General features: G+C 36.1%; 1 protein-coding gene across 1 annotated transcript; it reads right to left on the bottom strand.

Annotated features, from left to right (window-relative positions):
• Positions 1-23,777, bottom strand: LOC121421263. Its single transcript, XM_041615925.1, has 4 exons — positions 23,384-23,777; positions 10,678-10,818; positions 4,247-4,384; positions 1-3,390 (listed from the first exon to the last, which is right to left on the bottom strand). The coding sequence occupies exons 2-4, from the start codon at positions 10,768-10,770 to the stop codon at positions 1-3; spliced, it is 3,621 nt and encodes a 1,206-aa protein (XP_041471859.1). The 5' UTR covers positions 10,771-10,818; positions 23,384-23,777.
• Between the last annotated feature and the right edge of the window lie 284 nt (positions 23,778-24,061).

The following is a 24,061-nucleotide window of genomic DNA, read 5'->3' as shown; positions in this document are numbered from 1 at the left end:
TTATCGCCAATAGAACCAACGAGAAAAAGCATGTAAAAAACCTTTGGGTTTCTGACTACTTTCATGCTCATGCCTCCCCTGCCGTTCAGCCACTCTCTTTGTTGTTGATACAATTGTTTCCTCGTTGGTCATGGTTTTTGATGTGTGCATGACAGAAATTTCTTCAAAGAATTCCTCCAGTTTGGGTCCGAAATGTGTAAGCTTAAATAGCTCTTCCTGAAGCTCTTTAACCTGTTGCGCTGTCTTGATATTTTCACTGGCTCCGTCTGTAAGAGCGCTGTCCAGTATCTCTCTCCGTTTGTTGTATTCTCTTTTGGTTGTTTCCAGATTTTGCAGCACACCTTCTTTTTGGAATCTGACTGGTTTTGCCTTTTCTTGCTTTATGCACATTTCCAGATATTCATCTACGGCATCGTTGTAGGTGATTAAAGCATTTGCCTTTAGGAAAGAGCCAAACTTGGCACCAGTTTCCATTATAATTTCTTGTTCTTCTTTCAGTTCCTTAACTTTTTTGTTGATTTCATCTACCATTGCTTGTCTCCTGGATTTTTTGTCTCGAATTTTATTAATTTGATGTTGAACCTTCGAAGATAGGAATTCCTTTTCTGTTATTACGATTTCGTAGGTCAGGTGCATATGCTGCTTGTAACTGTGTCTACATTCACGGCAGTATTCGTCTGTCATGGCCCAACATTCAGCAAGTTTTGGATTGCCGGTTGTTTCGATTGGGACACCCTTTAAACGACAGTGGGAATGGCATACGGTCTTGTACACTGTGTTGTGCACCTTTGACCGGCCAACAGGCATGTAGGTGACGCACTCAGAGGCAGCGCAAACTGTCTTTGGATAGCCTACCTCCTCTCGTTCTATATCGTATCCTTTGAATTTGAGGTCTGCTGTCAAAGAACTAATTTCATTATCTGCAAGAGCGATTTTAGCTTTTGTTTCTCTTGCTGCATCAATATTGTGATTGATTGTATTGGCTACTTCTGCTAAGGGTTTACTCATTGCTATGATGATTCTCCTAGCTTCATTCATGCCCACAGTATCTCTCACTCTATGAGGCTTAAGTTGACAATCAACGTACTGTAGGAGACGGTCTGTTTCCTCCACCGATTTGTCCCAACTGGACGAGTAGGTGGCGATTTCTGCCTCGCCGAACGTGATACCGTTCTTAATGCAGGCAAGGAATCGAAAAGGTTCGTTATCGAAACAAAAGTATTTATCCTTCGTTGCCAGAATACCGACGTTTTTCTTTCTAAGCTCTTCGTTAAGAACTGGTAGTGTATCACCTGGCTGGTAGAAAGTCTGGCGAGCGTTCGTAAAACAGAACACGATGTTGTTCTTGGCTGATTTGTGCAGTTGAACAAGCAGTTCTTGGATGCAAAATCGAAACACTACAGTGAGCCTTGCATTATTTGGCTTCAGAAGTATGCATATCGCATGTATCTGAGAGTAGGATGTAAGGTGAGACAATATACTCTTCATATTGATATCATCCTGCTCATAACCATCTACATCACCTATTCCTGGTGTGTCAATCAATCGCACTCGTCTGTCGCCAACGGTGAAGACATAAGACCGCGGTTCCTTTGTTGCTGATTTTCCAGTTTCACGCACCTCATTCGAATCGTCTCTCCCTATCTTAATTTGTCTTTGCTCACCATCTTGGGTTAAGGTGAACGATGATGGAATCAAAACCGGAAAGTCTATTGAGTTCATTGCTTCATGTAGACTGTTAAATGACAAGTAGTTTTGAATGCCGTTGATCCAGGTGGATTTACCCACTCCTGTTTCACCTAGAATGAGGATGTTCATCTCTTTCATTGCTTCCAATTGGGAAAGGTCGTCCTCCAGCAAGACCTTCGGATATCCCACAAAGTCCATACCGTGTCGAGAGTCATTGCAACGAAACTTTGAATCTTGAGGACTTGACACTCCACATTTGCAGTAAAAGAGTTTAGACGCTGTGAGATACTCGACAAACCGTTTGCATTTCAAACATCTCCATTTAGATGGGTCACCAGAACAACGCCCGTTGCCACCTAGAGCATTCGGACATCTTAGCGTGACCAATGTACGCTCATTCGGGATGTCAGTTTTTGGTTCTGGATTTATAACTTGAACCATACTCGCATCGATAAATTCACCCTCTTTCTCAAACAGGTCTTCTTTTGTAAGTACGCCATTTTCGTACTTCTTAATTACTGGCTTCTTTCCTTGATCTAGCCAGACATGGGTAGCTACAGTTTCTTGGTCTACAACAATAAATTCAAAGAACTCGTACTTTGAATAAGTGAAAAACAATCGCATGAATAAGTCTCGACCTTTTCCCATAAATTCAACGTCGGCGCCCTTGGGGATGTAGAAAACGAAAGTGTTTTCTTTCGCATATAAAACTAGTTCATCGTTCCTACCGACGTATTTGATCCCCTTGCTAAGCATCGACCTGATAACCCTGACTTTCTTCAGGCACGGTCCAAATTCCTCTTCGTATTTTAAAGCAGACAATTCTTCAGAGTCCACTTTACTCAGGAACTTTTCAAGGACACTCGATTTATCTTCTCCCAATCTCATCCTTTTAACTATTTCCTGGAGATCGGTTTTAAAACGAGATTCTTGCACAAACAAAGAATCTCCCCAAACCATATCAATTCTCCTAAGGATTTCATCAGACAATAATGCACGATTAAGCTTTATGTCATGATATATGTCGTATATCTTTTGGCTTCTTTCTTTTATCTTTTCTAAGACCAGTGCAATTTTCTGATTTGTACATTCGTCAACTTCCTTGTATATCATCATGTTTTCAGTTGCCTTGACATTGAACTTTTTTCTGATAGTTTCTACAGGCAAGAGATAGTATTTGAGTGGGACCCCATTACCATCGCTAGTATTTTTCACAAGTGCGGGTAAAGACTTCGCTAGCCCAAGCGCTCCTTCGAATGTGTGGGGGCTATTTTCGTTTGTAATCAAAACGTCGGCCCTACATTTATAAGAAAGCCTTCCACTTTTAACTTCCCCCTTCCTATCATCAACGTAGACACTTGTCGCTCCCTGTGCAAGAAGAATATCCCTAAGGTTTCCAAGCTCGACACCTACATCCGCCCTAACAGCCGAAACGTCATCATTCTCAATATTCTCATACTCGCACGTAACTGTACATTGGGCCCCCCAATCAATACCTACTACAACATGCGTCGCAGGGGTGTTTGGATCGGATAAGATATCCATGTCAATGATATCTCTGTTCTGGTTTATTGCTACCTCTTCGTTGACAGTACTCAGCTTGTAGATAAGACTCTTGCTTTGGGTCTTGGCACTCCTCCGCTCGTCTCTAAGGAAAGCTCCTGAACCACTGAGCTCTACCATTCCGACTGCAACACTCAGCTGATGTTTGGATAGAATGTTATAAAAAGAAAGATGATGATAAATAATGTTGCAGTAAGTGTTGGATATGTAACCTGGAGAGAGGAACACAATACTTCTACTATAATTATTTGTTCATCTAATTGATCTGCCTTTTATATTCATGATTAAATCTAAATTGATGAATTAATGGTCTGTAGTAATTTGCCTTAAAAACAACCAATGAAAACGAGAAATACCTCAGATAGTAAAAAAAATATATTGAAACGTATCTCGCATTTTATTGTGAAAACCTATACACAAGATTACGAAGTATAAAGATGAAATCTGAAAAGAAGTGAAAACAATATCTGAAAGGAAAATCTATACTTGTTAATGCTGACTAGAAGTTTAAATGTGGCGCCAAAAATTGTCGAAGACGCACGAATAGTGGCCAAGATCAAAACGGGGAGGTAATCATGATAATCATGCCCCCTGTTCTCATTCGGATTAGCACATCTTTTTTAAGGTTAAGTGACTTGAGCGGGCACTTTCCAAAGTTGTGCCGACACCCAGGTACGCGATTTTGAAATTACCTAAAATTAATTAGCGCATGTCGAACCCCAAGTCATGTACAAATCAAATGCGGATTTTGCTTATAACCAACATTGTTAACATTGTTAACTGCAATATCATCTTTACTTTAACTGGTTAAAATATAATTCAAAATTTTTAAGATTTCAGATTTCATTTACTATCCTCACATCGTTTAATTTAATTTGCATTTAATTTGATAACCTAATGTCGTCTGAAGAAAAAAAAAAACCCTCCATTCTTCGAGAAAAAAAATTATGACCCCGCTTTCAGGCAGAAAACAGATCATATTCATTTTACTGACCTGTAGTGCATCTTCTACATCGAGTTTCTGGCACTTCTCCTGCAAACTGTCAGATCCTGTCATCTCGATCTCTGTCTTGGCAATGTCCCTAGTTTCCACCATATTGTCTTCGGGTTTTGACACGAATAGGGTTTCATTCTGTACAAAGAAAGATGTTACATAACATAGAATTAGATGAGAATTATTTTTATTCATTTGGTTGTTCACAACTTCAGAGAGAGATTTGCAGATGAGAAGTGTTTTTAAAGTAAGAACTTTTCATTTTAATGTATGAAATTGAAGAAATGAAAAGTAAAGAACCGCTATGTTTTAGAGGACAAGTATCCCTTTAAAGGCCATCCCAACAAAAGAACAGTTTGTTGGGGTGGCCCAACAAAAAATTGATTTGACTAAAAAGAGAAAAATCCTACTAGTACAACACTGAAAATTTCATCAAAATCATAAGCAAATTAAGTTATGACATTTTAAAGTTTTGTTTAATTTCACAAAACAGTTTTATGCACATCCTGGTCGGTATGCAATTATGTGAGGAGACTGGTGACGTCATCCACTCACAATTTATTTTGTATTTTATTACATGAAATATTCTAATTTTTCTTCTCATTGCCAAGTGAAACAACGATTGTTTCCTCTCTGAACATGTGGAATTAAAATTGGTAATACTATTTGGTTCATTCAAGTTGGTCCTTATTGTGAAAACTGTAAAAAATGAAATAATGTATGATTCAAACAATAAAACCCAAAAGAAATAGTGAGTGAGGGACATCATCGACTGTCTCATTTACATGTCACTGAGTTGTGCACATCACTGTTTTGTGAAAAATAAGTGAAACTTTTTTTTTATTTTACATCCGATTTTGATGAAATTTTCAGCGTTATGCTATGTTGATTTTTCTCTATCTATCCAAATCAACATTTTTCTGGGATGGACTTGATCTTTAAGTATACCAGAGTATTCTTGAATGTTTCAATGCAACAACACCCCTTTATTTGTATGTCATAGCAGGCATGTCATAGCAGGCATATCTAATGAGGCAGTGGATTACTCATTACGGTGAATTTTACAAGGTTAAAATGGCAGAAGTAAACATGGCAGAGGTTAAAAGTGGCAGGGGTAGCAATGGCAGAGGTAAACATGGGAGAGGTAAAATAGGAGAGGGGAAAAATGCAGAAGTAGAAATGACATAGGTATTATGGCCAGACTTAACCCCCCATGCAATAAATTGTCAAAAAGCCCCCGAATGTACATACAGTGCGTCTAAAAAAAAACCAATACACTTTTGAAAGGGCTACCAAACAAAAATATGTTTATTTGGGGAAAAATATATATATATATGGACAGCCAATAAAGTCAACTTTAAGATAAAATAAAAAAGTTGGAAAACAATTCATGCTTGAGTGAGCACCCACTTAAACAAAGGGTATGAAAATTAGGGTGGATAGGAATTAGCCTTTCTTTTTCTTTCAGGTTTTGAGAGGCGAGTCCCTTGGAACTTGCAAACTTGAGGGTGTTGTGATAAATTAATGGTCATTCATTTATCAATTTAAATTGTTAGAGCAAATTTTATGAATTATCAAATTGAAATTTAATGCATGAGTGAGCGTGAATTGCAATCTTTAGTGCAGCATTGTCACTTTACAATGTGGATCTCAGGAGTGTGTTCATTGGAGTCAGGAGAATAGGGGTTAGAAAGGACTTCAGTTGTTGAGGTAAACTGATGGAACGTTCAGCCTCCCTCCTACAGGTCCGTCCCCATCCTGATGTTTAGATCGACACTGATTGCTACTACATGTACGCAAGTCCTGAGCGGACTATCAATTTGATAATAAATTCTGAAAATTAAGTCATCAACCTTTACCTATCAATTAGCAATTTGTTAGTAAATCAATGTGAATAATGAAACATTCATATTTTTAAATAAATTATTAATCAAACATTCAGCTTTTTCAATAAATTATTTCATAAATAACCGTAGTTCAAGTTCTTAATAATCATTCAACGGAAAAAGACCCATCAACCATTATTCACTTGGCGTTAAAGTTTTGAATACCGTTCGGGAGAATGAAATGGGGTGGAGGGCGGGGGTGAGTATATGATTTGTAATTGGTAAGAGAACACAAAGAAGAATGCTCATTTAACCAAGTCTTACCCTATCTAACCTCCTTGGATTTAACAGGTACATACCATCACATTTCTCTGACTCTCACAATCACACTTGCTAAGATTCACATATACAGTGCGTATCAAAAAAAAAAGTTTACACTTTGAAAAAGCTCTGGGAATTAAAAAATATACATTATGTGGGTAATTTTTTTCACATATAATCTTTGGTTTGGGTCTCATCTATCCAATGAAAGTAAAGGTTCTGACAGAATGTTACACTTGAGTGAGCACTGTCCATTTTTATAAAGCTAGCAGAAATCCGTTTGCGCAGAAATGCTCGTTTTCACGCAGTGTCAAGGGGAAAGGGCGAAATCAAACTTACCCTGCGATACATTTTTCCTACATTTCCCTTGCACTTTTAGTCAATTAAGATAAAACAGATACATTCAAGCATTTTTAAACAGACTTGCCATCCAAATTGAAATTTCAACACTTAGTACCCTTTTTGTGCCAGCTGGATTTGAGGACATAATTGAATCTGAACAAAAGTTTACCTCAGACATCTCCAGCACTTTTTGACTAAGTTTTTATTATTTAAAGTGGGTTGACATTTAATCTCTCATTTAATTCTTGTTTCTCCACACTTTGCCCAAGCTTGACAATGATTAACAAAATAAAAATCAATCCTAATTCATTTTATGTCAATCACAGCTCAGTGTAAATCAACTATCGTCTTGATGGCCTTGGTGTATTGAGGAGTGGGGTGAGGCGAAATGCACTCTTCGAAGTGTATTGGGCAAGGAAACAAGTTAAAAGATATCTTCAAATCAATTTTACTTGCTAAATTCTACGTGTTCTTCATGATAATGGTTTAGTTTTATTCACATAGCTATTTCAAAGTTCTGCGCAAATCATTTTTCACTAACTTTTTAAAAGTAAGCGCTGCCCACTCAAGCGGAAATATTTTCGACAGTTATATCGTCATTTGCTTAAATGGATCTGTACCAATGTTAAAAAGTGGAAAAACCTTCAGGATATTACAAATGTATAATTTTACAGGATTTTTTCAAAGTGCAAACTTTTTTTTTGATACGCACTCTATAATAAACTAAATATGCAACACTAAAATTGTAATTATATTTTCCTCATGCATCACATTTCAATTTAGTAACTGAAATTTGCTTAAGAAACCAAAACTGATGTCAATTCATCAGTAATGGAGCATAACACCCTTGACCTTGCAAGTTCTAGAAGACTCACCTAGAAAGAGAATTGGAAGGCTAATTCCTGCTCACCCTAGCAAAGGCTAGTCTCTCAGCAGGGGAGAAAGGGGTAGAGAGAGAGAGAGAGAGAGGGGGGGGGGGGGTTAAATGTTCTGTTGACCCTATCCCATCAACCTACCTCCCCCACCATGCCCAACTATCTCATCCCTATTCTGACTTCCATGAAGACATTGCTGAGATCCACGTGAAAAAGTTAAAATTGTATTTCGTGTTCACTAATCCATTAAATTTCAATTTGACAATTCTTGAAATTTGCTCTAAAAACCTAAATTGACAATGCCTGGTCATTAATTTATCACAACACCCTAAACTTTGCAAGTTTCAAAGGACTCGCATCTAAAAACAAGTGGAATGCCTCTGGCCGTCCCACCTGCATCACGCGGTTCAATATAGCAGCAGTGCTGACTTTGAATACTACTCTAACTCACACAAGATGTTCAGTGATACATGGTTACTCTTATGTCCACTTTTTATGAACTAGACCAATAAACTTACAGAGATATGATGGTTATTCAACAAAAAACCCCAACATGGCCAAAGTTCATTGACCTTACATGACCTTTGACCTTGATCATGTGACCTGAAACTCGAACAGGATGTTCAGTGATACTTGATTACTCATATGTACAAGTGTCATGAATCAGATCCATAAACTTTCAAAGTTATGATGGTAATTCAACACATACACCCAATTGGCCAAAGTTCATTGACCTTTGACCTTGGTCATGTGACCTGAAACGCGCACAGGATGTTCAGTCATACTCGATTACTCTAATGTCAAAGTTTCATGAACTAGGTAAAAAACTTACAGAGATATGATGGTTATTCAACAAAAAACCCCAACATGGCAAAAGTACATTGACCCTAAATGACCTTTGACCTTAATCATGAGACCTGAAACTTGCACAAAATTTTCAGTGATGCTTGACTACTATCGTGTCCAAGTTTCATGAATCAGATCTATAAACTTTCAAAGTTATGATGGGAATTCAACAGATATCCCCAATTCGGCCAAAGTTCATTGACCCTAAATGACCTTTGACCTCGATCATGTGATGTGAAACTCATGTAGGATGTTCAGTGATACTTGATTAACCTTATGTCCAAGTTTCATGAACTAGGTCCATATATTTTTTTAAGTTATGATGACATTTCAAAAACTTAACCTCAGGTTAAGATTTCGATGTTGATTCCTCCAACATGGTCTAAGTTCATTGACCCTAAATGACCTTTGACCTTGGTCATGTGACATGAAACTCTAATAGGATGTTCAGTAATACTTGAATAACCTTATGGCCAAGTTTTGTTAACTAAGTCCATATACTTTCTAAGTTATGACGTCATTTCGAAAACTTAACCTCAGGTTTAGATTTGATGTTGACGCCGCCGCCGCCGCCGTCGGAAAAGCGGCGCCTATAGTCTCACTTTGCTTCGCAGGTGAGACAAAAACTGAAAGAAATTTGATTCCTGCCCAGCCTAAATTCCATACCCTTTGTACATGTATAGTAGTGCTCACTCAAGCATGAATAGTTTTCCGACTTTTTGGTGTCATCTGAAAGTTGACTTCATTGGCTTTCCATAGGTATTTTCCCCAGATTGATATAATTTTTGTTTGCTAGCCATTTCAAAAGTGTAAAAAATTTTTGAGACGCACTGTAGATTTTATAAGAAGTGCACGTCACGGTTGGGAATTTCAAAATATCAATTAAGGAAGAGGATTGAGGCGTGGATTTTCTCGGGTTTGATTCAATGGCAATGGGAATCAAATGTTGCTATAGTAATAATTTTGATAATGTTCAATTTCAAACTTCTTTCAGTTGTTTTATTTGGTGCTACATTTCGCAGGAAGAGGGGCAAAGCAGAAAAGGGATGCATCACTTTTTGCAAGTGGAGAGGAGAAAGCCGTTTTTGGCTCGGAAGTTTTTTTTTAAGTGGGTTACCACCATCCAACATTCCACTGACCTTTCTTCATCCAATAATTTCAAGCAACTTTTTACAAGTTTGAAGGAATTCAAACAACATCATAATAGCCAACTGTAAGATCGCACTCACCGCGTATTCTAGTCCATTGTCTTCTGCTTTAATAATAAATAATAATACATGAGATTTATATAGCGCACTTTCCATCTTCATTAGATGCTCAAGGCGCTTCAGAGCCCTTAACGTCACTGATATCGTAACACATATACAGTGTGTATCAGAAAAGTTTACACTTTGAAAAAGCCCTGGGAACTAAAAAATATACAACACGTGGGTAATTTCTTCACATATAATCTTGGGTTTGAGTCTCGTCTATCCAAGTAAAGGAAAATTGTTAAAAGAATGTTATATTTGAGTATAACTTTCCATTTTTGTAAAGCTCACAAAAATCTGTTCGTGCAGAAATGCTCGTTTTCACGCTGTGTCAAGGGGGAAGGGCGAAATGAAACTTAGGCCTACCTTGCGAAACGCTATGATACATTTCCCTTGCACTTTTAGGCAATTAAAAAAACTGATACATTCAAGCATTCTATAACAAGTTTGCAACCCAAACTGAAATTTCAACACTTGGTTAGCACAACCTTTACCTTTTTTTTGTGCCAGCTGGATCTGAGGACAACCGAATCTGAACAAAAGTGTATATCAGACATCTCCAGCATGTTTTCACTAAGTTTTTTATCATTTAAAGTGGGTCCACATTTTATTTTCCATTTAGTACTTGTTTCTCCACATTTTTTTCAAGCGTGACAATGATTAATAAAATAAAAATCAAGCCTAAGCCATTTCATGTAAATCACAGCTCAGTGTAAAGCAAATATCGTCACGATGGCCTCGGTATGTGTGGATGGGGAGTGGGGTGGGATGGGGCGCAATGCACTCTCCGAAGTGTTTTGGGCAAGGAAAGCAATGAAGTAATTGGCAACAACTCCAGCAACTGACCAGCGTGGGGGAATGAGATAATCATTGAGCTTACAATATCAAGGTTGCAGGGTTGGAATCCCGATATAGGCAAGAAGTTGATATATGAAACAATATTCGGGGGGGGGGGCATTTACGTTTTTTACCAGAAATTTCTCTGTCCTGATATCATACAGGCCTCCCAGCTGGGCTTTCCGTCCAAGACTGGCTCTTGTCACGGTGACACTGCTCTCCGCCATGATCGCAGCTCACGAATATCTCGTGCTCACAAAGATAATGAAAACGACCTGTAAAGACAAACATGACAATTAATAACCAGCAATCACAGAGGAAACTTATAGTTATAATCAAATTTTCACGAAACTTCCAATTACTCCGGGCCTCAAGCTTCGAAGATTTTCTTTCACCAAGAATATCTAAATTTCCCATGAGAGTCGAAATTAGTACCTCTTACCAATCAAGGTAGATGCGGATAATTCGTTTTTCTGTTTCCGAAACGGAAAAAGCAAAAATAGAATATTGAGTGAAAACCGTTTCTATTTTCATTGTTACAAACAGAAAAACGGTCGTTTTTTTTATAATTTGGGTCAGAAATGAAAATATGAAAATAAGAATATTGAGAAACAAACTGTTTTTTTCATTTTACTGTTTTCTTAAAATTGCTTTTCCATTTTTCTTTTCCTGCAAATTGAAAAAATAAGTAACTTTTATCAATTCAATTTATCGTTTTGTCATGTGAAAATTAAGAAATTAAATTAAACATTTCAAAATTTTGTTTTGTGTTTCACAAATTGAGAATTAAACACCTTTTCTGATTTCGTTTTTCCGTTTTATGTTTTGGAAATCGAAAATTGAACACGCTTTCTGATTTCGTTTTTCCGTGTTTGCTTATAAAATTGAAAATTGAACAAGCTCTCTGATTTCGTTTTTCCGTTTTGGCTTTTGTCAATTGGAAATCAGAAAATTGAAGACTGCCCCAACGTTAAAAAAGCGTGGCAGTCTTACGCGGTTCCTTTGATCGAGCGCGCGCTAAGTTTACAGTATATTATACAGTATACATGTGCTAGCCACAGTGCGAGAGATATGTAGCGCTAGTGCTACATACGTGTGTTAGCGGAGCCCGCCCGCGCGTTTCCGTTTTACACCCTGGCGAAGGCATTTTCCGGAAAAGTAGCCAAAAAGCGACTAGTGAAGAGTCTACGTCTGCGTTTGTTTACATTATCAGTTGGGCGCGCGATCCAAAGTCCGCACCGAAGCTATCCGCAGAACATACCGTACCTGCAAATGCAGCTGAGCTTATACTTTCCAGGTTCAATAAGAATGTTTGCCTTGATCATTTGCCTTGCCGATTTGCTGATGTCTGTCTTTCTCTCTATCTGTCTATATATCTATCTCTATCTATCTATGTAACTGCAGTATCTATCTATCTAATAATCTTCTCTGTCTCTCTCATTCTTTATCTAACATCTATCTATCTCAAATTCTCTTTCTCTCTCTACCCATCCATCTGTCTGTCTTTCTCTATTTCTCTCTCTCTACCTACCTATGTAACTACAGTATCTATCTGTTAATTTTTTTAGTCGCTCTTCTCTCTCATTCTTGATCTATCTGACATCTATCTATCTCTCAAACTATCTCTCTATCCATCTATATCCATCTGTCTGTCTTTCTCTATTTTTTAACTAGAGTATCTATCTATCTGTTAATTTGTTATTAATCTTCTCTTTCTCTCTCATTCTTTAATTATCTATTTAATATCTCTATCTATCTATCCATCTGTCTGTCTTTCTCTTATTCTCTCTATTTATCTATCTATTTTTTAACTTATCTATCTGTTAATTTGTTAATATTCTTTTTCTCTCTCCCTCAACATCTATCTATCTCTCATCTATCTATCTATCTATCTCTATCTATCCATCTGTCTGTCTTTCTCTATTTCTCTCTATCTATATATCTATCTATCTATGTATGTATCTATCTGTTAATTTGTCTATCTTCTCTGTCTCTCTCATTCTTTATATTTCTATCTATCTAACATCTATCTATCTGTCTCTCAAATTCTCTATCTCTCTCCTTCTCTAGCATCATTCTGTCTGTATTTTTTTCTCTCTCTCTTCGTCCGTCCATATTTCTATCTACAGCATCTCTCTCTCTCTCTTTCTATCTATCCTTCTCTCTCTCTTTCTCTCTCCCTCCTATCCCTCTATATATCGACCTCTCTCTGTCTCTCCCCTCTCTCTATTTATCTATCTGTCCATCCATCTCTCCCTCTTTCTCTCTCTTTCTATCTATCTATCCACCTCTCTCTCTATTTCTATCTATCTATCTATATATATATATCTTGTCTCTATCTATTTATCAGTCTTCTATATCTATCTTTCGGCAGCTTCTAAGTGTATCAATCCATCAAACTTCAATTTGTCTTTCCATTATAAGTATCTGTTTATTTTTATTTTGTCTGTCATTCTATTCATTTAGTTAATAATTTATTTTTAGAAAAAAAAACTATCATAAACAACGCGACTGCAAAAGCATGTTCGGATTTCACTCCTGACTGCCGCTCTCTCTGTACATGAAGTGCCGAGGAACTCTGTGCTCTGATCAGTAACTGTGCAAATTGCATGCGGTGGTGGACTCGCCTGTGTCGCACGCTGCATGCAACCAGCGACGTGTGTAGACGCTTCACTAGTCGCTTTTTGGTTACTTTTCCGGAAAATGCCTTCGCCAGGGTGTAAAACGGAAACGCGCCGCCCGCCCAGGGTTGGGGCGGGAGGTGCCGGCCGGCCGCCGCCGGGTCACCGGTCGTGTATTGTGGAAAAACGAAATCAGAAAGCGAATTCAATTTTCAATTTGTGAAAGCGAAAACGAAAAAACTAACTCAGAAAATGTGTTCAATTTTCGATTTCCAAAGCATAAAACGGAAAAACGAATTCAGAAAAGGTGTTGATTTCTCAATTTGTGAAACACAAAACAAAATTTCAAAATGTTTAATTTAATTTCTTAATTTTCACATGACAAAACGATAAATTGAATTGATAAAAGTTATTTTTCAATTTGCAGGAAAAAAAATGGAAAAACAATTTTAAGAAAACAGTAAAATGAAAAAACAGTTTGTTTCTTAATATTTTTATTTTCATATTTTCATTTCTGACCCAAATTATCAATAAACGACCGTTTTTCTGTTTGTAACAATGAAATTAGAAACGGTTTTCACTCAATATTCGGAATATAAATAAATATAAATAAACGGAAAAAGCAAAAGCGAATTATCTGCATGTACCTTGATTCTTATCTATAGTGCGTCTGAAAAGAACAACTAAACACTTTTAAATGGCTGCCAATTATATCACTTTTGAGGAAAATTCTTATATATATGGAAGCCAATAAAGTCAACTTTCAAATACCAAAAAGTTGGAAGAATATTCATGCTTGCGTGAGCACTATGAAAATTAGGCTGGACATGAATTAGCCTTCCAGTTTCTCTCAGTACTTGAGAGGCAAGTCCTTTTGGAACTTGCAAAGTTGAGGGAGTTTTGATAATTAATTATCAATAATTTTTTTTCAGCAAATAAAAATAACATTTCTCGAACGTTTTATGAACGTTCTGGACAGAATCTTGAAGTTTTCTTGACGTCTGCGGATATTTTAAAAGGTTTTCTTTCGTCTTTTCCTTTTTTATGCAGTAGAGGGAGATAGAAAGAGAAAGGGGAGAAGAAGAAGGAGAAGAAGAAGAGAGGGGAAAATAAAGAGAGGGGTTGAAGACAAGGAGGAGAGAAGTGAAATCATTATGGCTCACCTCTTGTGTTGTAGACAGATAGTTATTAGGAAAGGAGCTTTTTTTTTAGAGTTATGTCTGTATGTAGTAGAAAATATAAATAGAAAACTATACAGTGCGTATCAAAAAAGGGACAGATTTGAAAAGTCTGTAGTTTTTTGCTTCAAATTATGATGTCTATATTTTGGTGTTAATAGGTGCTCTAAAGCCTTATCTTTCAAATGCTATTAAACATTGTTAAAACAATTAGTTTCGTTCATGCTTGAGCGAACACAAAATGTTTTTGTCTGTGGTTAAAAAGGAGGCTTGCGCCAAAGTGACATAAAATTATAAATATGATGATCGGACTTCTTGCTAATTAGCAGACTTCCTCTAATTCTTTTCAATATCTTTGCCATAATTTTCAAATCATGCGGTCAAAATTCATTTTCAGTTCTATTTATTTGCTTGAATTATTCTGTTGTTTCTTTTTAATATGCTCTCTGTTAGCTTTGATTATTTCTTCTTCAAACTTAAGCAATTTTGTTTCAACCGAATTATGGGAGAGCATGGATTTTTTATTCAAATCTTTTCATTGTGCTACAAAGGTTGTGGTGCCTTTTGATTAGTGCCACACAGATGGGCGGGCGCTCGGGATGCACCCCCCTCAATTAAAAAAAATAATGACCAAGAAAAAAAGTGGACAGGAAATAAGAGGAAGTAAAATATGATATTATTTTCTGAATATTATGTCAAAATCTATCACAAAATTTGATATTGTAATAAAAAAGCTCGCTTACAACATTTTAATACACGTTATCTGATCTGCCATATCTAGCTCCTTAAAAATTGACTCAATACACCATTGTCATTGAAAGACATGAATCCCTTCCTGTGATTCCTGTCAAGCAATTAAACTTGGTCAAGGAATTAATGACCCCTTGAATAATAGATTCATGTCTTTTAAAGTTACATAACATAATTTGTTTCAGATAATAAAAGGATTTGAATTATCACAAGTTTTTCCAATTAATAATTCAAATCTTCTTGCTTGGGTCGACAAACAAATCTTCTTTTCTCAGTTACTTATGAAGGAAAATTGAAAGGTAAGACAAGTTTAAATGAAAAACAAAATAATTCAATTAAAGAAATAAATTTCTAAATGAAATTTGACAGCATAATTCAAAAATTGTGGCACAGATAAGGAAAAGGTCGATAGGAAGTCTCCTGATTATAGCAAGAAGTCTGATCACCATATTACTCATATTCAGCAATTCTAGCGCAAGCCTCTTTTTGAACCCCCAACAAAAACGTCCCGTGTTCGCTCAAACATAAACAAAAATTATTTTTTTAATTGAATTTCAAAGATAAGACCTTAGAGCATCTATTAACACCAAAATATAGACATCATTATTTGAAACAAAAATTTTATAGACTTCAAATCTGTCCCGTTTTTTGATACACACTGTATATGGGGGAGCGTTTCAAGAAAAGAGTTGTCAGACATTTTACCTGATAAAACCCATTTTATCTGATAGTTTCAATAGGGACAATGCTTCTCAGCCAATCAAAATCAAGGGAAGTCGTCAGATCTTACAACTTGTCGGATAAAAATATTCATGAAACGCTCCTCTTGTTTCTCTGTTGTGACTTGTTATATATAAGAATTGTTAGAGCAATTACATTCAATTAATTAATTTTTTTTTCTCTTTAAGAACATTCCAGAATGTCTCACTAAATCTTTGAGAGGCATGTCTATTCAATGAGATGGATTAATCTTTGTTATTTCTGGAATTTACAAACAATAGAGAATGTAGACAAAAGACTTCTAGCGATAGTGGAAACGAACAATAGGAATAGCTGTGTTGTTTACATTGTTAATTTCGATGAGACGATTCAAAAATCTAAAATTAAACTGCTCTAGAAATTGGCAGAATGTTCTTTTTGTAGACAATAATAGAAGCTTCCAGAATAGTAAGTAATGTGTATATAAGCTGGCAGTTTCTTCAAGGACTTCATCACATCACATCACATCAGAACTCAAGAGTTTCACGCCAGACTTTATGTCAAGAGCATAGTTTAATTCCACCTAGAATACAACGTTTATCTTCTGTGGAATTATTTGCACGCCGTCAATGAACGGTTTGCAGTTTACTTTAAGAGGGGAATTCTCAGTTCTCATCGAGATCATCAAGCTGTTTTAATGAGCACTTTTCAACCTATGGATATCTGAAATTGACTGTTGATCATCATCAACATCGTCTTTACAGACTCTTGTTATTCATTGTGCTATAACATCAATTTAACCATCGCCATGATTATGAACTTTAATTAAAGGAATCTTCGTCAACTGCCTCAGATTTTATTTGGACATACCATTACGATGTAAAAAATAAATCTATTCATCTGGACTTACTATGATTGAAGCAGACTAAGTCCAGATGAAAAGATCTATTTTTCCCATCGTAATTTGACTTTTCCTGGATGAATCAAAACATACATCAGTTTATTGGATATACTATAAAAACTCTGAATTGCACATCTGAAACTTCCAAGAGATGTACATGCTAGATCAATATTAATTTATGTTTTGTTAGTTATAGTTGTTATATTTCCTGTACTAAAAAAAGGAAATCAAATTTAAAACTAAATTTTCATTGTTATTTGTTGCAGTATCGTAACAGGCTCATAATAACGGATAAATAACGTTCATCAGGTTTTTTATTAGTATTTTTAAAGGAAACATTGAACAAAAGTTTTCTAAACGTCCACATTAAACGTCTTAATATTAATAATAATGATAGCAAAAACTTAATACATAATTATATCTATAATAGCAGTATATTCATTTATTTGCTTTTTCACCTTAAAAATAGATTAGTTTCAATTAAATATAAAATATCCACATCAATAAATCAAACGAGAAGAGAAAAATCTTATACTGATAGCTTATTTATGAGAAAAAAAACAAAATAAAAAGGAGATACATGGATACACGCATGCGCCTCGACATAGGCCTAAACGCCCTATTTCCACACATATACAACCCACACCCACGCATCATTGATTTTTTTGCTTTGTTTTAAAGTATTCTTCCAGTGACATTTACAAACAGCTGGGAAATACCTATACAACAATAGGTAATTAATAAACATATACATCAAATTTAAAAATAAATTCAAGCGGTCCATTCATGTTTCCATTTAATTGAAAGATGAAGATATAGTACAGAAAGTAAAAAAGAAATAATAATAAAAAATAAGCCATACCGGCACATTCCCCTCCCCGCAGGTAAGAGCATAGTCTGCATGCATAGACCCTGATCGAAAGGGTTACACTTCGTAATTCCGAAGCTTCGTAATTCCGAAGGTTCTTAATTCCGAAGGGTCGTAATTCCGAAACACGTAAATTGCCTATACCTCGATGTTCGTTAATCCGAAAACGAAAAAGGGTTCGTTAATCCGAACATTTGTGGCGTTATTCCGACGGTTCGTTATTCCGAAGGTTCGATAATCCGAAAACGAAATAAGGTTCGTTGTTCCGAAGGTTCGATAATCCGAAAACGAAATAAGGTTCGTTGTTCCGAAGGTTCGTTAATCCGAAAACGAAATAAGGTTCGTTGTTCCGAAGGTTCGTTAATCCGAAAACGAAATAAGGTTCGTTTTTCCGAAGGTTCGTTAATCCGAAAACGAAATAAGGTTCGTTAATCCGAAAACGAAATAAGGTTCGTTTTTCCGAAGGTTCGTTAATCCGAAAACGAAAAAAGGTTCGTTAATCCGAAAACAAAATAAGGTTCGTTAATCCGAAAAATGAAAACCGTGAAAGCAGAGGCAGAGACAAGGGGGCGGGGGACACTGTTGCCGTTCAATTGTTTTGAGGATGGGAAGGCAAGGGCGGCCGAACGAATTTTCGTTTGGGGGGTAAAGCCAAAAAATGAAACTCATACGTCAAAATGGACACTTTGGTGATATTTCCCCTTAAGATTATCATCTGCTTGAAGTCATTGTGTGTTTGATAGTGATTAAGTAGAGAAAAACCTTTTTTGAAGTGATTTCTTATTATGGCAAAACGTATGTTTAGGCCTTATTTTTTGGGAGAGTGTAATGACCGAGCGGCTTGGTGAAACAAATTCAAAGGTGAAGTTGTAAAACTTTTTTGGGGGGTCAATTATTCTTAAAATGGCATAATTGCGAGGTGTTGCGAGCGTGAATCACAAGCTAAAACTTTAGGGTATTTCAATAAAAAATGAAAATAAGTTTTTAAAAATCCGAGCAGATTTCTGCTGTCATTAAAAAGATGTGCATCTAACTAAAAAATTAACACGAGCGCAAAACGCAGCTTAAACATACTGACCAGAAAAGGAACCTGTTAAAGAAAGCATTTAGTGACCTCTTTAGGATGCATATTTCACCAATCGAATGAGAGTGCGAAGCGCAAGCTGAAAATTTGCAATATTCCAGCCTGAAAACTTAACTTGTATACTTTAAAAAGAATATTTTATTTTGAAAAAAAACACGAAAAACGGCATATTTATTTTTGAAAAAGGAACTTTCCCATTTTGAAAAATATTCATTTCCCTGTTTTTTATTTCATTTTTTGGGTGCAAGTCCCCCCTGCCTCCCTCCCGGCGGATCCAACTTTCGTCAAGTAGGGGGGGGGGGGCAATATTTTTTTCAGCCACATTTTCCTCGATCGGCAGCTTAAAGTTGATTTTTGTTTGTTTCTTTGAAAGGGTAGTCCTAACAGTCAATAATTAGCTTTATACTTATCAAATAAAGTAAATATGTAATAGCATGATAAACCCTTTTTAAATAATGCGAGCGCGAGCTAAATATTTTTTTTTAATATGATGGGCAATATGTTTGTGATCTTCAAAACGAGATGCCTATGTAACTAAATTTAGATAATAACTGCGAGCAAGATCGCAAACAGAAATTTTAAATATATAAACTCTGACCTGATATAAAGGGGACATTTAAAGAACTTTTTGCAGTTAGCCAAGAAGACGATGCGTGTTTCAATCAGTGGCGGCGGAATATATTTTCATGGGGGGGGGGGGGGTGTTACACCCACAAATGTAATAATCGCCCACAAATGTAATAACGCCCACAAATGTAATAACACTTTACCCACAAATGTAATAACGCCCACAAATGTAATAACACTTTACCCACAAATGTAATAATTTTTGATCGCCCACAAATGTAATAACACTTTACCCACAAATGTAATAACGCCCACAAATGTAATAACACTTTACCCACAAATGTAATAATGCACTTTACCAACAAATGTAATAATGACTTTACCCACAAATGTAATTAATTTGAAGTGATTTTTGGCGAATTCGTTCTAAACTAATATCCTATAGTAATGCGTTCATATAGCACAAAAGTTCAAAGTCTTTTTTCCAGACCCGGTTAATGAAATATACAGTACAAGTCCAAGTCTTTTTCCAGACCAGGTTTTTCAAAATTATAATATACGTCCAAAGTCTTTTTACCAGACCCGGTTGTTTCAAAATTATAATATACGTCCAAAATCTTTTTTCCAGACCCGGTTAATTAAAAAATTATAATGCAAGTCCAAAGTCTTTTTTTCAGACCCGGCCGTTTCAAAAGCTTTAATATACGTCGGTGAGGGGTAAAGACAACACTCTAAGCCAAAGCATTTTAAGTGGGTTTTATTTTGAAGATTGGTCTCAGCTGTCATTTTTTTTCAATATTTCTCTATGTTTTAAATAACCGGGTCCAGACGAAAGACTAAGCATAATACTCGTGTTATTCCACAAGAATAAGAATATGAGTCTTTTGTTTTTAGGATTGTTTAAATCATTTTTAAATCACCGGGTCTGGAATAAAGACAACGCTCTAAACATGTGTTTTCTACATGCATGGTCTTAATTTGGAGGATTGTTGGTTCTTAGATTCGTTGATGGGGGTTGAGTTTTATTGATTTTTTATTCCTGAAATAATTGTGTCTGGAGGAAAGTCGATCTTCGACAATCGGTCTTCATGTTGTTCCACAGTAATTAGATTATTGGGTATTCGTTTTAGAATATTTGTAAAAACTATTTTATTTTTCAAATAGTAACCAAGTCTGGAGAAAGGATGTCTGCTTTACCCACGCGTTATTACAATGTTTTGTAGGGGTAGTAGTATTATTTTAAAAAGACATATTTTTACTGGGTGAAACTTTGGAAATTTGGTCTTAGATTTGAAGTTTTTCAGTTACTTTTTTTAATAGCCGGGTCTGGAGGAAAGAGTACGTTCTAAAATTATTCCACGAGAATAAGAATATAAGGTCTTATGTTAGAAGATTTTTTTTCGTAACTGTTTTAGGTATGGAATAAAGACAACACTCTAAACCTCTTTTAAAACAGGTTCTTAGGTTGAAGGTTTGTTTGGTCTTAGACTTTGATTTTTTTAATTCTTACTATTAGCGTTTTTTTTTTTGAAGAAAAAAATGGTCGGGCTGAAAGACTACGCTATATCCAGCATTAATAAGATTATGGGGTCTTTATACTGTTTTTAAACTGTTATTCATAATGTTTAAATAACAGGTAACCGGGTCTGGAGAAAAGACTACGCTTGATTCTCAATTTACTCTTAGTGCACATATTCACAATATACACCGTATAAGTTGAAACAACAACAAAGACATTAATTCCACCAGTTTTAATTAACTGGGTCTGGAGAAAAGACTAAGCTCGATTCCCATTTTTTCCACAGGAATATCATTACCGTATCTTAGTTTGGACTTATATTATAAATTTTGAAATAACTGGGTCTGGAAAAAGACTTTGGATTTATTGAAATTCTTGAAACAACCGGGTCTGGAAAAAAGACTTTGGACTTATATCACAATTTTTGAAACAACCGGGTCTGGAAAAAAAGACTTTGGACTTTTATTATATTTTTTTAAACAACCGGGTCTGGAAAAAAGACTTTGGATTTATATTATAATTTTTTAAACAACCGGGTCTGGAAAAAAGACTTTGGACTTGTACTTTGTTTTATTAACCCGGTCTGAAAAAAAGACTGCACTTTTGTGCTATATGAACGCATTACTATAGGATTTTAGTTTAGAACGGATTCGCCAAAAATCCCTTCAAATTTATTACATTTGTGGGTAAAGTCATTATTACATTTGTGGGCGATCAAAAATTATTACATTTGTGGGTAAAGTGTTATTACATTTGTGGGCGTTATTACATTTGTGGGTAAAGTGTTATTACATTTGTGGGCGTTATTACATTTGTGGGCGTTATTACATTTGTGGGTGCAACAGGGGGCAAAGCCAAAAAAGGGGCCAATAGGGGCAATTTGGTGCAAACGTATATTTTCACCTTGAGATTATCATCTGTGTAAAGAGGTTGTGTGTTTTGTAGTAATTGAATTGAGCATAAAAATTTAAGTGATCACTGATTGATAAATTATATATTTACGTTTCATTTCTGCGAGCGTAGCGAGCAAGCGGTTTGGGGGGAAAGAAATCGAATCTGAAGATGTAAAATTCGCCTTTTTGGTCAATTACTGTTAAAAGGGCATCCTTGTGAGATGTTGCGAGCGAATCACGTGCTCAACCTTTTGGAAATTTCATGTAGGCCTAGAATAATAATGATATAGATATTATTTACCCAGGGAAGCCACTTCAGTTCTGAAAACTGTTCTCCCAGCTATCATTTTTTTTTACAAGAATGCTTAGAATGTCCAGTTTTCAGGTTGGAAAATCGGAAAATTTTGGCTCACGTTTCTTGCTCGCATCAAGTATTATTTATTGAGGAACTCATTCTATTCCTGGTTACAAAAAAAAAATGTCCAGTTTTCAGGTGGAATATTACAAATTTTAAGCTTGCGGTTCGCGCTCTCATTATTTAGTTCGTGAGACATATATTCTATTCATGAGTCACTAAATGCAGTCCTTAAAAAGATTACTTAGAAGCCTGTTGCATAAAACTTTTTACCTGAGAAAACTCTGGTAAAAACTGAAAACTAAGGTTAGTCTGATTTCCGCCATTGACTTTAGCACAGGGCAAAAACTCCGGTAAAACAACCTGAGTTTTCTCAGGTAAAACGTTTTATGCAACGGGCCCCAGGTCAGTAAACAAATTACAGCTCGCCCTCGAGATAATTCTGTAGAAAGATACACATCTTTCTCACGATTAAAAAAAACTGCTCAGAATGTTTAAGTTCAAGTCTTGTTACATGAAATGTCTACAAGTTTGAGCTTGCGATTCGCGCTTTCAACATCTCACAAGGATCATTATTAAAGTATTATTTTTATTACAAGCAGAAGCTGTTATTAAAAATGACATCATCTCCAATACAAATCCTATTATCTAGTGGTTACTCGCACGCGACCAACACACTTGATCCCCTGCATCTTTAAACCATTTGCTTAGGCAGCAATTGCTCAGATAAAATCGAAATTAGGCCTATGCTTGATCAGGGCGCCTATTCTAATGAAATACGTGCTTTTGGCCACAACACATGCATGCATCATCGATCGTCATTGCATAATATCGTGTAATCTTGTAATGACAACACCGTTTTTGTAACCAAAATGAACAATTTTTCATTTTCGGAAATACGAACCTTATTTAATTTTCGAAATTTCGGATTAACGAACCTTATTTCGTTTTCGGATTAACGAACCTTCGGAATTACGAACCTTATTTCGTTTTCGGATTGACGAACCTTCGGAATTACGAACCTTATTTCGTTTTCGGATTAACTAACCTTCGGAATTACGAACCTTCTTTCGTTTTCGGATTGACGAACCTTCGGAATTACGGACCTTATTTCGTTTTCGGATTGACGAACCTTCGGAATTACGAACCTTCGGAAGTACGAACCTTCGGAATAACCGAACCTTCGGAATTACGAACCTTCGGAATTACGAATATATGCGGATCGAAAGTTTGGTCAACAGGAAGGTCTTTCGCAAAGAGTCGCACGTACACAAATGGCAAGAGGGCCATCAGTACAAAATAAATAATAGGCTGCACGTTTAGACCCTTATATATCGAGTGAAGGATTTACACATCACACTAGTACGATCACCTGAACGCCATGTCCTAAAAGAAAATTACTTACCAGGCCGGCCACAGCTCGTCCTTTACATCTGAAGTCCCCCGATGAAGTACACTGATGAATAAGTATTGAAATTGAGAAGTCGTCCTCGAACGAACTAGTACCGCTCGATCACAGATTCATCATCGTGTTCATAGTATATTCAGAGATATAGATCAATAGTAACTGTTCATGCGATGAAAATTCTAATCAATGGATGAGCACTGCAGTATCTCCTAAGAACCTTTCGATTCAGGTATATAGTTCGTACCTGTTGCACCACTTTTTCCAGACAACAAACATTAAAAAAATGCAACCCCAGAGACCAGAACAACACAGGTTCATCAGATTGCTTCCATAACCGACTGATGATAAGTTAACTAATCACATTCAATTTCAATGGGACAGTGCTTGCATTTTGTGTGCTCTTGTCTGTGTTGTTCTATTTACGGACTCTGGGTTTTCCCAACCTCTCGGCTAGCTTATGGACCGCCAAAAGGGCCTTTGATTCGATTAAAAAAATTGTATGTAAACCCCTAAAAAAGTTTGGAAATCTGGGTTTGGCCATTGATTTCTCCCAACTCCCAATTGTACACAATGCATATTTGACATCATTCAAAAGATCATTTAATTTTCTTTAAAATGATACCATGCTTGTTATGATCATGCCATCACGACAAGAGCAGGATTCAAAAGTGTTGG

This window comes from Lytechinus variegatus, chromosome 9 (assembly GCF_018143015.1).
Source record: "Lytechinus variegatus isolate NC3 chromosome 9, Lvar_3.0, whole genome shotgun sequence".
Taxonomy (NCBI): Eukaryota; Metazoa; Echinodermata; class Echinoidea; order Temnopleuroida; family Toxopneustidae; genus Lytechinus; species Lytechinus variegatus.
This window is presented reverse-complemented; position numbering and strand designations above follow the sequence as displayed.

Excerpts from the sequence above, each read along its gene's own strand:
- LOC121421263 (XM_041615925.1), bottom strand. The coding sequence starts at position 10,770 with ATGGCGGAGAGCAGTGTCACCGTGACAAGAGCCAGTCTTGGACGGAAA. Across the intron at positions 4,385-10,677 it reads TCAGGACAGAGAAATTTCTG|AATGAAACCCTATTCGTGTC; the intron begins GTAAAAAACGTA and ends TTCTTTGTACAG. Across the intron at positions 3,391-4,246 it reads ATGTAGAAGATGCACTACAG|CTGAGTGTTGCAGTCGGAAT; the intron begins GTCAGTAAAATG and ends TCCAAACATCAG.